A 16,752-nucleotide genomic window follows, 5' to 3' on the forward strand; every position below is an offset into this window, starting at 1 on the left:
AAGTAATTGTGTCCATAAATATCAACTAATATTGAGTATGGATATGAGAAAATGAAGGCTACACAAATTTTGATTAGCCATTGTGAGGGGGAGTAGTGCTATAAACATTCTTTGATAACTGAGAATCATAATCATAATGGATTTTAATATCAATGGATATTAAATTTCAAGAAGTCAAATTAAAATCAATAAAATGACAGACTTTTAATATAAATCAAATTGACATGTAGTACTCCCATATCCATGCATCAATAAAGACATGCAGTACTTCCATATCTATCCATCAATAAAGAAATGCAGTATTCCCATATCCATGCATCATTAAAATCATGCAGTACTCCCATATACATGCATCAATAAAGAAATGCAGTACTCACATATCCATGGATCGATAAAGACATGCAGTACTCCCATATTCATACATCAATAAAGACATGCAGTACTCCCATATCCATGCATCAATAAAGTTGGATTATTCTCCCTTTCAGTATGAGGAATAGGTACTAATCCTAAGCAGTTACAAATAAACTTGAGCACAAAACCACTGTAGCCAAACTCATCAGTATATTTACAGTGGTTAAATGTCAGCATACACTTCATCAATAGCACAAAACCACTGTAGCCAAGCTCATCAGTATATTTACAGTGGTTAAATGTCAGCATACACTTCATCAATAGCACAAAACCACTGTAGCCAAGCTCATCAGTATATTTACAGTGGTTAAATGTCAGCATACACTTCATCAATAGCACTAAACCACTGTAGCCAAGCTCATCAGTATATTTACAGTGGTTAAATGTCAGCATACACTTCATCAATAGCACTAAACCACTGTAGCCAAGCTCATCAGTATATTTACAGTGGTTAAATGTCAGCATACACTTCATCGATAGCACTAAACCACTGTAGCCAAGCTCATCAGTATACACTTCATCAATAGCACTAAACCACTGTAGCCAAGCTCATCAGTATACACTTCATCAATAGCACTAAACCACTGTAACCAAGCTCATCAGTATACACTTCATCAATAGCACTAAACCACTGTAGCCAAGCTCATCAGTATACACTTCATCAATAGCACTAAACCACTGTAGCCAAGCTCATCAGTATACACTTCATCAATAGCACTAAACCACTGTAGCCAAACTCATCAGTATATTTACAGTGGTTAAATGTCAGCATACACTTCATCAATAGCACTAAACCACTGTAGCCAAGCTCATCAGTATATTTACAGTGGTTAAATGTCGGCATACACTTCATCAATAGCACAAAACCACTGTAGCCAAGCTCATCAGTATACACTTCATCAAAGCACAAAACAGTGATTCCATGTTGTGCACACAAGTAAACATAGCCAGCACAGAACAGTTGCATGGTCACGAAAAACATCATGCAGATAAAACAAACAAATTTACAAAAAAATATGTCAGTTTTATTTGTAACTTAGTTTCTAATGCATCAGTGCAAATTGTGAAAATTATCAACAGCTTACCCACAGGCGAAAACATGGGATTGCCCGTGGTGTATTGATTTATATAAAGAAATGCGGCTGACCTTTCTTCCAGATGTGAGTATTAAATTGGTTTGTGTCTTCATGTCAAGGATCATTAAGTTCTCAACAGTTGTCAGAATAAAACTGGCTGAACCATTGAACAAGTCGAGCTATTACAACTGCTTTTTGATTATATAATGTTCTCGATGCCATAGTTTTTATACATGAGGCTAAGCAGCCTTGTGTCAATACAAACATTATATGGTAAAATGTTCAAATATTTCCTTTTTATTTCCAATTAATATCAAAGGATAATCAAACATTTTAACATTTTAAATATGCAAGTATTGAATGTTCAGTATGTTTAGACTTGAAGCAGAGTTTCACTTTTTTTTCTTGCAGCTATCTTTTCTTGCCACATTTAAACAATTGTGATTCACAAATGTTACCATGTTATATGTGGTTTGCAAGTAATCTGGGTGAAGACTGAGAAGGGGGTTGTATATCTAGTATCTAGAATTTATTTCATCCGCCTGACTTTTCCTCCTTCTGTCCATCCGAATTACATCAGTGGTGTAAAGATGTCCTTAATTTGTATAGGAAATGGTGCATCTTTTGTTGGATATAACTTGTGGTCCTATTTGTAAAGTGGAAGAATGTGTTGGTTCAGATAATAAAATGGATGAGATCATGCAGGGTTAACCCCTGGCCAACTACTTATTCTTATAATTTTTTTAACAAGAGATTAAAGCTCAAGCTAAGAGTTGGAAAAATGTGGCATTCTGTAAGATTATTTTAATTCCAGGTAATACTAATGTATGTGGGATGAGTTTATCTTTTTTATGGTAAAGAAGGTAGAAAACCATAATGCCAGTTCAGATATAAATTGCACAGAAATTTACTTAGTATTTTCTAATATAATGACCACTTAATGAGGTCATAGCCATATCTGGATTAAGTCCATTATGTGAAATAATTAGAGTGTACAAAGATTTTCCATGGATTCTGGCACAGAAATGGCAACCAGTTCAGAGAGTACTTTCTGATTGCAGGACAATAAATCTTCTATGAATGGCATTTGCAGTTGATGTTATTCTGGTGTGTTGAGTTTTTCGTGTACTTTATTTTCTTGGAAAAATGTTGGTATTGGAGTGTATACTAACAAGAGAAGATACCCCATCCTGCAACACTTTAAGGATGTTCTTAATTTCATTTCTTCTGATAGATGCAATATTTTGATCATGCAGATTTATTGTAAGTGCCATATCCTAATGTTGGCTTTTAAGCTTGAGTTGGAATTTGAGAATACATGGTCTGGCGGGAATATTAATAAAACTCTTGAACCTGAGCACACAAGACCAAACTCGAATATTCTTTTCTTTTGGAATATATCATATTTGTTGAATTTTATAAAATACCTCAGTCTGCATATTTGATAAAATATATAAGGTAAGGAAAAGATATTTTCAAATCTTGTGTATGTCAGTCAGTTTAATCATGATTTAACATCACAAATTTCATTTGAGTACACACTCAAGTTCACGTGGTTTGTAACTATGGCATATGGTGAAGTTGTGCATATCTCTGCACTATGACATTTGATAGCAAAGTCTGTTTCAGCATTTTAAGTTTTAGACATAGGAGGGTTTCTCATGGAGTACAGTATAAATGAAGAATTAAAGTAGACAGGTATATAGGTATATGTTGTTGAAATGGTATATATATATATATATATATATATATATATATATATATATATATATATATATATATATATATATATATATATTTAAAAAATCTCTAATAGCACACTTTATAGAGAACTAAATGAAAGGTAACTATTCCATGCAAACAGCCTCTGTAATAAATCATTTGATTTTCAATTTCTGTCTTGTTTTGCCTAACATAGTTCTGAATTTTACTACTTTTGTAAAAAATCTTTGTTTAAAATATTCCACTAATCCACTGATCAGGTGTTTATTGAATGAATTATTCAACCAAACCTATTGATAGGTCAGTCGCTGTAGACAATAATTCATTTTGATTAATAAAACATCAAAGATGGACAGGAGAATAAAGGAATAACTGAATATACACAGAAGACTAATTGCCATGTAGTATCTGAGAAAAGCAGCCATTTAACAATACAGTTTGATTTAAATTTTCTTTGCTCATCTTACAAAGTGTAATTTTTGCTCTACAGTATGGAACATGCAGACAGGCAAGTGTCAAAGGACATTTCGGCATCGCTATCCTGTGTTAGCTGTGGCAATGAACTCTGAACTGTGTATCTCAGGTTGTGAAGGTGGGCGCGTCAAGGTGTGGGATGTCAAATCAGGTGATCTGATAAAGGTAATGTAACAATGACAAATGCAAGATAACCCCTTTCCACGTCTCAGTAATAATTATATAGTTTGGTCAAATCTTGTTGAAATAGAATAAACATTCTTGACATTATCATCTAATTTTGATATGCTATCATTGTACTTAGTACAGTTCATCAGGTACCACATAATACTAATATACAGGCTGAGTAAAGTCATGAACAATATATAGACCTAGTCTGTCATTGCATAATGTGATGGTCTGATCAGTGTCTGTGTTGTTTGTTCTATTTATTAATCCTTGCAAATTGTATGGACCCAGATCTGCCAGTTTATTATGGGATGGCAGATCTGGGTCAGGGCAATTTGTGGTTGGGTGTATGTGTGTGTGATTTGAATTTTTAATGTAGATTTAAAAAATTTTCAGTCATATCCATTTGATGTCTGCATTGTGGCAGTTTATAGTGTTTACAGTGATGTCTAGCACTGGGTCATCATGCTACAGACATGTAGCATGATGACCCACACAGTCACATTATTCTGACACCAGGATGACCAGTCCTGACACTAACCTCCTAATGCTGAGCGCCTAGCAAGACAACTGTTAATACCATTTATATAAGTCTTTGGTATAACTCAGCGAGGGGTTCGAATGCATGAACTCCCGAATCTGAGGCGGACGCTGTAATCACTAGTCCCTTTGTGGTTGGACTTGACTTATAAGTTAGTATATGTGGTGATGTAAATGATTGGAAATATAATTAAAAAATACAAGGAAATAATGTGACGACCTTTTATGTTAAGGACATCTGCTGATGTACAACAACTTTGAAAAGCTGCCCTCACTGTCCCTATCTTTTATAATAAAGTAATAAAGTTTATCTGCTTTATATACTTACTAATAAGTTAGATCCAACTGAACCTGCCTACACCCAGATTTGCTGTCACATACTGCACTAGCAGATCTGAGTGAATGCAGTTAGTTTGGAGTAATCAATCAAACAACATAAGACCCTGATCTGCTGGTGCATTATACGATGACAAATCAGGGTCTATGTTGTTTGCAGCTGGACTCAACTTATAAATGAGTATATATAGACTGCATTATGATTTAATTGTGAGATTCTGTCCTCCCTTCCTTCACTACCACCACCACCACCCACCCACCCACCCACCCCTCGTAAAAAATTTGGAAAGCAAACAATGCTTGGAAATGCTTAAATTAATGCAAAAACAGTGAAAAGATGCAGAAATTGATTTAGAAATAATATATCTAATTCTTTTTTTGTTTATTGTAGATAATACTTTTATTGATTGGTATCAGGCTACATTTATCTATATTTATTTTATTCCAAGATATTGTAAATATTATCTTGAAGCTTATATAATTCAAAATACATGCATATTTAGAAGGTATCAGTTATTTGAGTTTTAAACAATAGGGACATTGTTATGAATACAAAACTTTATCTATTTCCAACCACAAATTTTATGTTTTTTTCTATTCAAATTTGCACATTAACCTGCATATGTAAGTTTATTTCAGCAAATTTGGTAAAGTAATATTTTTTAACCATAGATGTGTATGTTAAAATATTTAAAAGACCAGTACTTTTGCCCAAAAATCTTGGTCTGTGAAGACAAATGGTCATTCATGACAGGTCATAATACTATATTAATCAATAAATCCATACACTGAGAATCTGGTCTCTCAAGATCTCTCAAGAGGTGTGGTCTCTCAAGACGTATGATCTCTCAGTGTGTCTCAAGACTTATGGTCTCTCAAGATCTCTCATGAGGTATGGTCTCTCAAGATCTCTCAAGTCTTCTGGTGTCTCAAGCTGTCTCAAAAGTTATGGTATCTCAAGATTTCTCAAGACTTATGGTATATATTTCATTGCTGGATAAAGGACACATACCCATAAAGGATGCAGTTATGTGATGACCTGAGTGTCCTTTATAGATAAGTTTTTCATTAGTATTAAAGACTAAATGCAGTCATTCTTCGGCTGCTACAAATCTCCCTTACCCAAAAAAAGGAATTTCTCTAAAGTGAAGCATTGCTCCTGTGACTGTACAGCTGTTATTGAAGGATATCTATCTTTAAAAATTAGAAGTGTACTTGTAGAACAACTAACATCATAAAAATGTGTAATTTTAAAAAAATCACTGTAATGGCATAACAATTATGTAAAGTCATCTTCCTATACATACAGTCGTGCATATAAAATTTGACTTTGTTTACCCTCAAATGCTTTTACTTAACAGACAGATATGGAGGGTCATGTTTGCCTCTATTTATTAGAACTTTTTTTGCCTCAAATTCTTTGTTCATGTAAAATCATGTTGCATAGTTTACTAATTAAATCATTTACAAGTGTTACCATTACTCTCACTCAAGTTGGAACAGACATTACCTCCCTTTGATGCATTTCTGGAAGTTGGAGGAGGCATTACTTCTCACTGATACATTCATAGAATTGACTTATTAGGGAACCTATAACTCAGTTAAGTGGAATTATAGCAAAGGTGATATGCGATAAACTATGCACTGAACAGGACTGTGGGAGTTTTATAATTGAAATGACTGATGTGACACTTACATTCAACTTAGTTATCAATAGCTTACAAAAGAAAAGAATTACGAAAGTTTCAAATTAGAAAAAAAGATACAATGCATTTTATTGCATTAGCAGTCTGAGCTTGTTCAGGATGTATATGTATTTTCAAACCCATGCATCATTTTAGTCACAGAAAGAAAATATATGTACCAATACCTGTTTTGGGTAAAAATTTATTGCCAAAGAACATTTTTTGCAAAATACACTATGGTGAACAGAAATGGTAAATAAGGGAAACCCCCATTAAATGTTACTTTTTATCTCCTAACATGATCTTTTACCATGCATTGTTGCATCATGGTTGTGGATTTGTTAAAATTTATTGGAGAAGAGAAAAATGCCCCAGGGCTCACACAAGGTACATTACTGCTACTTTGATGCTTGATATGTACTGCATTTATTTCTTCATATTTTGTTGTTAAAGCAAATGTTAGAATAAAAACAATAGAAAGGTGCTTTCAATTTAATTCCTGTATACTAAAAAGGAAACTTTGTTTTCTCAATGTTCTTCTCTTTCACACTTTTTCAAAGTAAATGTGAGACTGATTTTTTGCTGAAATTAATGTTTATGTCCTTTTTCAGAGTTTAAAAAGGATTAGTGATGATTTGGATCCTATAAATGTGCTTGGAAATAAACTTAAAATGGACAATACTCACAAGCTTTAATAGCCATTCCAGTTGGACACAGCTTTTAAATTGTTTAATATTGTCTGCTTCTTTCATTGTTGAACTTTACAGGAAAGAAAACAATTGCTCCATTTCAAATTGTTTTAATTTTTTTTTTTCTCAAGTTAAAATGACTGTTCCATCAACACATTTAGAGTTAAAGAAAGATGCCATGTTGAACACTAGAAAATGTCTGTGACAAGGGAGCTAATGCAGTCAGTAATTTTGAGCAGTCTGGCTCTTTACTAATTTTAGTGTATAATTTCAGGAATTCAATAGGTGTGTAAATTCCACCCAAGCAGTGGATTTTAATTTACATGTATGAGTCTTTGAAAAACAATTTATGTGTGCTAATTGAAGATGATAACAAGGTCTTTAGGTCAACATGGTCTAAATTTAAAATGTTCACAAATTTGTACAACAACTTTTAAACATGACCTGGACATCTAATTAGATGATCTATATATGAGAAAAAAACATGCCTATCAAATTTCATTTCTTAGCCTTAAGTTATTTTTCTTAATAGTGCTAGCAAAGTTTTTTGTCAAAAAGGTTCATTTTCAAGTTTTAAAATGTGTTATTGCCTGAAAATCTAATTAGGCCATCTTTTTATGAATATAAATGTGCCTATAAATCTTTATTTGTCTGCCTTAAGTTGTTTTTACATAATGGTTCTAACATAGTTTTTGTCAAAATAGTCCAAATGCAAAAATCATAAATGTGTAAAATGTGTAAAATAAACAATTTAAAATTGCTATACTTGCCTGAAAATTTATTGAAATAATGTACTTTTAACAATAATAAAGAATATAAATTTTAATGGCTCCGAATTTAATTGTTTTGTACTGTCTTGCAAAAATGGAGTAAATGATGTTTGTATGAACAGACTCAAACAAACATGCTATTGTATTGGACGTATTAAACAAACATGCTATTGTATTGGACATATTAAAAAAACAAAAACAAAGTGGACCTAAAAGAAAATGTCTTGTAATTTTGTTCATCACCTGATGAGTTACCTTTTACAAGAAGTTTAATTATTTTAATGGTTGTCTTTTTCAGTCACTCAATGGACATATGGATGCTGTCAATGCCATACAGTTTGACCGATGGCATATCATCACTGGGAGCAGGGATGGTTATGCCCTGGTGTGGAGTACTCAGGGAGACTTTAACAGATGCCTTACAGCTCTCAAACATCCCAAGTAAAAAAATCTTCTTTAAAATTAGATCTATGCTAATGTTAGATTTTGCACATGTATTTTGTAATCACAACAATTTTCTGGATCAATTAAAGAGATGTGTGTTAACTGATCTTGTTTGTATTTATGACGAGGGCAAAATCACTGCATATGGACTGCTGGAGGGATAGGCTCTGGATGACTGGATTGATGTGGCTAGAGCCAGGACCAGCCCTAGGGCAGTCAGTATACAGTTGATAAGTACCTATTGCATTGAATGGTCTTTTTCTCCATTCATGATGTATGTCCTGCAACATGCTGCATATGACATCACCTGTTGATATGGACCAGTCCATATAAGCCTTCAGTCACTCTGTCTATCCTGAAACATGCTGTGCATCAAGGGATATCATTCTCTGATATGGAGCAGTCACTATTTGTTATGGACTGGTTACTATATTCCTTCCTTCCCTCTGCATGTCCTTCAGAGTGGCATGAGGGATGTGATGTTATTGGCTGATATGGACTAGTCTCTATCATAGATTAGGCTGATAATGTATGTGTCATAGAACAGTTAATACCTTGTGATCAGCTTTCAGTCAGTTGGATGAAGTTTTACATTTGTGATATGCAATAATTATTAAATTATTTCAAGCTTAATTAGAGTTACTTCCCCTTGATTGCACTTGTTTATTGCAGTAGAAAAAAATTGTTGAAAAGAATATTTAATAGCAAATGTTGAAAGTGGCTGTTATTTTCAATATAATTAATAATATGCTTTGCATTTATTTAATGGATTTGGCTATTGGGAACACATTCCTTACTGATGTAAAATCCAGATTTTGGGACAGAATATAAGAATTACTTGATCATTAGTAATTTTCCTTTCTCAGAGCATAAATACCCTAAGAGTTGACATTTTCAGCAATATCACACTGCCTTCAGCAGCTAACTTTTGTCCATGAATGAGGACTAAACTTTAACTTTAATGTTAACTTGCACTTGAGTTCAAGACATTAGTTTCCTCTCACAAATTCATAGTCTACCTGATGTTAGTCAGATTGATTTGCTAAGTTTAAGTAAACAGACCTGAGCTTGTTTACAATTTGAAGTGATTTTCCATTAAGATGACATAGTATTTTCAGAAAAACAGGTCAAGTGGAGAGGTATATAAAGTTGTTTATATCAGAATTATTCATTCCTATCTTAACATCTACAGTGGAATCAGTCTTATTGTTTTGTTCAGTTTTAATTTGAGAGGATTTATTTATTTAAATTATTTATTGGAATTACAAAGTGCTTATTGACTTTAGGGTTCAATCACTATTTTTAAATTATTTGAATTCATTCAAAGACATTCTAAATTATATCATTTTCATACAGTGAAACTGTTAGCACTTGAGCACATTTAAGATTATTGGTACATCAGCACATTCAAGACTGGTATTTATTTGGAACAGCACTGGAATTAATTTAAAACACTCAATACTTTTGGACTTGTGATAGAACTTTTAAGAATGTTTGGTATTTAATGCACAATACTGCAGGATCTTTTTAAATTTTCATTTTGTATTCTTGAGAAATAAATTATTTGTTGAATTTTACTAAACTTGTTGGGTTTTTGCTCTTTTCTGTTACTTGCTTTAAGGCCATAGAATCATAACACTGGGGTGTATATAGCACACAATGTATAAAACAGGTGAATTCAGGTGTGCCATATTATAACATACTGACATTATTCATTGCTTTCTTCCAGGAATTTTTATTTTGTTTAACAATGTCAGGACAGTCTGGGGGGAAGTGTAGCCACAAGAAGGACCCTTGAAGCACTCACCCAGACTGCCTTACTTGTTCAAAATACTAATGGCAAAATCATTTTGTATTTTGTAAATTATGGTCAGTTGAAATCTGGAATCTGGTCATTTCTAGATGCACAATTAAATGCACACCTAACACAAATTTATCTACACAATAGTTGCTGCTATTAAAATGTAGTCTGTGTTTGGAGTAAAACTATTTTTAATTATGTAATACTTATCTAATGCTGTTTCTGAATGCCCTACCCCCACCACACTTGATGTCCTTGCATAACTGTCACTTTTGAAAAAGATGAATGTTCTGTGCATGGGCATTTGAAGTGCATGGGTGTACTGTGTCTTTTTGACAATTCTCCATCCTTTATGAGGATGTATTTACATCAGATGGACAAGGTTGTTCAGCATGAGAAAAGTGTAAGCTATGCTGTTGTTCTTGTTGTTATTATAGGGTTTAATGCCATTTTTCAGCACAAGATAGGCTATACATGGCAGGAAATTATAAATGGTGGAGGAAGAACCTGGGAAAACCCCAGAAAGAACCACTGACCCACAAGAAGGTACTGGCAAGCTTTCTCACATACCCACATTGGCCAAGCCAGAAACTCGAACCCACACAGAAAGAGGTGAGATGGCAGTGATCCATAATGGTGAGAGCTTTAGACCATTCAGCTACTTGGGGCCCCCGTAAGCTCTAGTACACAAAATGTGATGGGTAAACAATCGAATAGTTTTATGCCCCCCTCTCCAAGATATCTATGTATCATCTGGCAATGTTTGTCATTGCTTTTTTAGCTTTAAAGTGTCAGTACTGTTAGAATTTGGCATGTTAATTTGAAAGTTGAAGTTAGACCACATGCAGTACAAATGTACTCACTACATTAGTGTAGATGATTCTGTTTCATGCTCGATTTTGATTGAGCCCTTGAAAAGCTTTATTATTTTTCAGTTACTGATTTGTTAAATATTATTTAAAGTAGGCAGCTTTTGTGAACTCAGTAAATACTGCACAGCTTGATGATAGGATCGATGTATTATGACTTAAGTATGAAGTTGCTTCTCGTTATGACTTCACTATCATGTCATTTTACATTATGACTTCGATGTGATGTCACTTTACATTATATCTTCAATATGATGTCACTTTATATAATGACTTTAGTATGATGTCACTTTTAATTATGACTTCGATATAGTCATTTTTTATTTATGTATCACAGTAATATGAAATCTGGCAGAGACAGGATGTAAAATGACAGGGTTGCAACTTTAGTCTAATATTAATAGTTTTAATAATTTCAATAATAGTTCTGTGAAAGAAGATGATAAAGTCAATGAACAGTATATGAAACCTTGGGAAATCATTAGTGATTTACAACCTGCCATGGATCAGCCATGTAGGCTTAATGTCGCAGGAACTGATATGATCTCAGTACTCAGTCATACAAAAATCATTGACACTCCAGCATATTCTTTTGTTTGTGAATTGTTTTAAGTGGTGTCTTATGTATTCAACCTATGCAGATTTAACGAATTTTTAAAAACTGGTTCAGCTGTTATTTTATGGTCAGACCACTTCAGTGGCCTATGTGGTTAGAATGTCTGCCATGATGTGGGAGGTCATGGGTTTAAACCTTGGCCGAGTCATACCAGACTTATAATTTTTTTACAGGCAGCTGCATGGCTTGGCGCTTAGTTTTACAAGGTTAGTGTTAGGACTGGTAGGCCTGTTAGCAGGATAATGTGTCTGGGTGGGACATGATGCTACATGTCTGTGGCATGATGCCCCGATGCTAGACATCATTATAAAATGCCACACTGCAGACATTGTAGTGATATGACTAGAAAATTGTTAAAGCTATGTTAAAAATACAAATCACATACACATACACACACACACATTTTATGAGCATTTAGTGACACACTTTTTTCGATACTTTTCTATGTAACAACTCTTTCTCTGGCATATATATTCAGTCAAGAAGAATGCAAGAAAATGCACACCAAATGAAATAATACTTGAATGATTATCAATTGCTTGGTTCCTTCACAATGTAAATATATAAATTATTAAAACTGTAAATAGTCCAGCATTTTGTAAGTAATCATTCATAATATTTTTTTTATTGCTTGATCATGTACACAGAATTAGTACGTTTTTATCATTCCCATTAACATTGTTTCTTGCTTTGCCATAATCTTGCTTTATTCTGCAGGGAAGTATTATGCTTGGAATTCATGTACATGCGTGTGATCACTGGTTCTGCTGATGGAAGGATACGAGTCTGGAACATTATGACAGGACATTGTTGTAGAATTATGCGAGGCAACAGCAAGAGTGAGCCAATACATTCAATAATAGCAAATGGAGATAGGTAAGTAAAGCAAATGAGCTGGGTTGCAAAACAGCCAACAAGGAAATTAAGACCACTAATTTGTTTTCAATCCAAAAGCGAGCTGGTATCCATTATATACCATCCAAATTATAACTGCTAAAATATTTATGGATGTCACCTTGTTTAGTTTTGCAAAATATGAGGTTCTTATTTGATATTTGAAAATAATTTTGTTGGTTGGAGAAGGGTTTCTTACTGTTTCAAAGAATGATCATTGTACATTGTATTTTTAAATAATTGGTAAATAGCAGCCACAGAATCTATGAAAATGGATATTGCAAAAACAAATATAAATTCATGGAATTATATACTAAGCTTGAAGAAGGAGAAAGATACAAGAAAGTCACAGAAAAGTGAACTAAGAAACTTGAATCAGCTATGACAAGCTCAGTAACAGAATCACAATAAGATGTTAGTGACAGAAATTATTCGATCAGTGCAAAAATACACAGGTATATGTCCTCATTAGGGATGATCCTGTTATACTCTCAACAAAAAATAAACAGGCAAATGAAGTACATGTTTTCATAAGGGATGATTCTGTTACACACTTGACAGAAATAAACCTAGGTACATGTCCTCATTAGGGATGATCATGCTACACACAAAACAAAAATACACAGGTACATGTCCTCATTAGGGATGATCCTGCTACACACGAAACTAAAATACACAGGTATATGTCCTCATTACAGATGATCCTGTTATACACAAAACAACAAGACACAGACACATGTCCTTATTAGGGACGAACCTGTTACACACGAAAGAAAAAAATACACAGGTACATATTCTCATTAGGGATAATCCTGTTACACATGAAACAAAAATACACAGGTACATGTCCTCATTAGGGATGATCCTGTTACACATAAAACAAAAATACACAGGTACATGTCCTCATTAGGGATGATCCTGTTACACAACACAAAAGTACTCAGGTACATGTCCTCATTATGGATAATCCTGTTATATACAAAACAACAAGACACAGATAAATGTTCTCATTAGGGATGAACCTCTTACACAAGAAAGAAAAAAATACACAGGTACATGTTCTCATTTAGGGATAATCCTGTTACACATGAAACAAAAATACACAGGTACATGTCCTCATTAGGGATGATCTTGTTACACATGAAACAAAAGTAAACAAATATGTGAAGTATAAGTCATCATCATTGACAATCCTGTTAAACATTCGACATTAAAAATGTATCACTTATTTTATCATGAAATCACAAAAAAATGTCATTAGTATTATGACTGTGTTTTTAAATTATGTAACAAAAAGAGGTGAAACCAACAATTTATTTGCCTAGAATACAAAGCGAAAATTCAAAAGATACTTACAGTATTGTAAATTAAATCCCATATAATCCTAAATGTTCTGTCACAAGTTGAAAAACTTGGAATGTTCCAATTGAATTCCAACAGTCTTGAATATCCCGACATACCACAATAATATAATCCAGAATATCTTTAAATGAGTTCTCAGTAATCCAAAATAATGTGTTAATATGTCAGTGAGCACTTAGTAATTCCAATGAATGATTTAAATAAATTATTCTTTTATAAATATATCTGAACACAGCAGTAAACTCAGATCATTGATTCCTAAAGACTGATATGAAATAGGACTGAAAACATTTAGTTTTGTACAAACTATCACCTGACCTATGATGCTACAGAATTTTCTGGAAAACTGATCATTTCTAATCAGAAAATTCTATCAAATTGTAAACAAGTTTGCTTCTAGAATATTTTGAACTCAGATAACAGTATCAACATGTTTACAAAATGACCATTATGTCAAAGTACAATCTGTAATCATGGACAAAAGTTAAGCACATAATGTAGGTAAACATAGCGTTAGAACTCAAACTTTCAAATTTTAGGATATAACAGACAATTGTGCCTTTGATGGACAGTGAATGCAAATGATGGAATCTAGTACAAATACAACACAGATGTAGATTTTGATTTCATCACACTTGCAGCACAGATATAACTTTTACCATTTTGAAAATTTGTTTGAGATCAGTTGTTAATAGGTGGTGCATTGTTATTTTGTTGAATATAATTAGGATTTTGATGAATATGATCTGTAAAAGAAATCTAAATTATTTGATGATATAATTACTGGATGTTGATGAAACATGATGGAAAAAGTCTGCATCGGAATCAAGCCATTATGTTGGTAGGATTAATAAGAACATGTTAAAATTAAAATCATTAAATAATCTTGTAGCACAATTAGGCAAAGACCACTTGATGTTGACAAATGACATTAGGTAGGGAAATTTGCATGAAGATATAAATTACTTGATTATAAAGTCAGGACATAACAGCAGTTTTTCAGGGTTTTTTAATATACATTTGTCATTCAGTTCGATGTACAATTTGAGTAAATGGGGAATTGGTTATTTTTTATACCCACAGCAGAGAGGGCAGCTTGAATTTGGTCATATCTCTATATGCATCTCATGAAACTTTTGATCCTAAAATTTCTCACTGTTGACAAATCAAACCACACAGTGTTGACAGATCAAATTACTCAGTGGTAATAAATTAAATTACATAGAGTTGACAGATCACATCAGTCAGTGTTGATACATCAAACTGCTCAGTGTTGACAAATTAATGTACTGTGCTGACAGATCAAACAGTAGTGTTGACAAATAAAGTATTCATTGTTGACATATCAAACCAAAGTGTTGACAGCAAACCACTTAGTGTTGACAGGCGAAATCACTCATTTCAACAGATCAATCCGCTCAATGATGGCAAGTCAAAGTACTCAGTGTTGACAAATCAAACCATTCAGTCTTGACAAATCCAATCACTCAGTGTTGACAGATCAAACCATTCAATGTTGACCAATCAAAGTACTTAGTGTTGACAAATCAAATCACTCTGTGTTGAAAAATCAAACCACTCATTGTTCACAACAGCTATTCTAATTTCCCCGTGACAGATTTCTGATATTAATGCCCCATATGCAATGGTCACCTGCTTTCCACGGACAGCAGCCAGGTGTTTCCTAACCAAACAATGGTTTCTCCTCATATCTCGACTGCTCACTCAATCAAATGTGCTAACTAAATTTTTTATTCACAAAGAAGGCATTGTACAGATAAAGGAATAGTTCAGTATCTTCAACAATTTAAATGTGAATTCAAGCGGTGTGTGTGTGTTCTTCTTTGAGAAGAGATACAAGTTACATCCATTTTCATTAAGTTCTGGGATCATTCAGTACATAAAACTTTTTTGTAAAGACCACTGTAGTTTTTGACTCATGTGTCACCACTCAGAAGACCACATTTCTGATTCAATTTTGATCATCTTTCATATATGTGCTTATATTATTAAGGTGTTGGACAAATTTGATTATAATAATAATAGCCATGAGGACATTGTATAGCGCCTAATCTTTAGAAGCTCTAAGCACTTTACAACATTAGACAACACCTATAACATAAAAAACATATGTAATCATATGATTACAAAAGACCCACCATGAAATTAGAAAACATAAAAAACATGCTGAGAATATTTAAATTAGGAAACATTATTAGGTCTTTAAGTTTGTTCTTGCAGTCAAAATAAGTTAGTTTTAAGAGCACTCTTGAATGTGATCACTGTGTCTTTGTGTCTAAGTTCAGTTGGCAATTCATTCCATGTTGCTGGGCCCTGGTATGCAAAAGAACTTTGTCCATATGACTTTGTTTTCATAGTGGGAATAATGAGTATACGATTGTCAGAAGAGGAGCGTAAGTATCTTGCTGGTGTGTACACATGGGTGAGGTCAGATAGATTTGTTGGACTGGAGTCCATCAGTGAAACATAGCACAGAGAACAAATTTCATGTTTGATTCTGGATTGAATGGATAGCCAGCATAGGCTACAGAGCAGCGGGAAGGTGGGCTCTGATCTTTGAAAGTCTTTTTTCACACTAGAACAGTAGAACTTGTCAGCATGATATCAAGTTTTAGAGACCATTTACATAAAGTTATGTTCTTACATTAGTACATAAGCCTATTCAGTGATATGGTCAACTCTTGAGGTATTTAAGCTGCTAAAAAATGTCAGACCCACCTGACCCTCTTGTGTACTTATTTGCATGACAGGTAATTAATCTGATGAAATATATTTTTATTTAGATTTATTTTTGACAAGGTTTCCTAAAATGTTATTTACTGAAATAAGTTTCACACATTGTACTTGAAATGTGGCAACCCACATGAAATA

The 16,752-nt window shown here is 33.4% G+C and overlaps 1 protein-coding gene across 2 annotated transcripts in view; it reads left to right on the forward strand.

The window, feature by feature from the left end:
* The window catches only part of LOC149803356 (F-box/WD repeat-containing protein 10-like), an 88,860-nt gene that overhangs the window by 58,994 nt on the left and 13,114 nt on the right, over nucleotides 1–16,752 (forward strand). For both annotated transcript variants that reach the window (XM_089953057.1, XM_089953058.1), the window contains exons 7-9: nucleotides 3,703–3,851; nucleotides 8,173–8,315; nucleotides 12,322–12,480. In XM_089953057.1, coding sequence (XP_089809183.1) covers nucleotides 3,703–3,851; nucleotides 8,173–8,315; nucleotides 12,322–12,480 — 451 coding nt within the window. The remainder of the gene's footprint in view (nucleotides 1–3,702; nucleotides 3,852–8,172; nucleotides 8,316–12,321; nucleotides 12,481–16,752) is intronic.

This window comes from Sinohyriopsis cumingii, chromosome 3 (genome assembly GCF_028554795.1).
Source record: "Sinohyriopsis cumingii isolate HCF-2022 chromosome 3, ASM2855479v2, whole genome shotgun sequence".
NCBI classification, from domain to species: Eukaryota; Metazoa; Mollusca; class Bivalvia; order Unionida; family Unionidae; genus Sinohyriopsis; species Sinohyriopsis cumingii.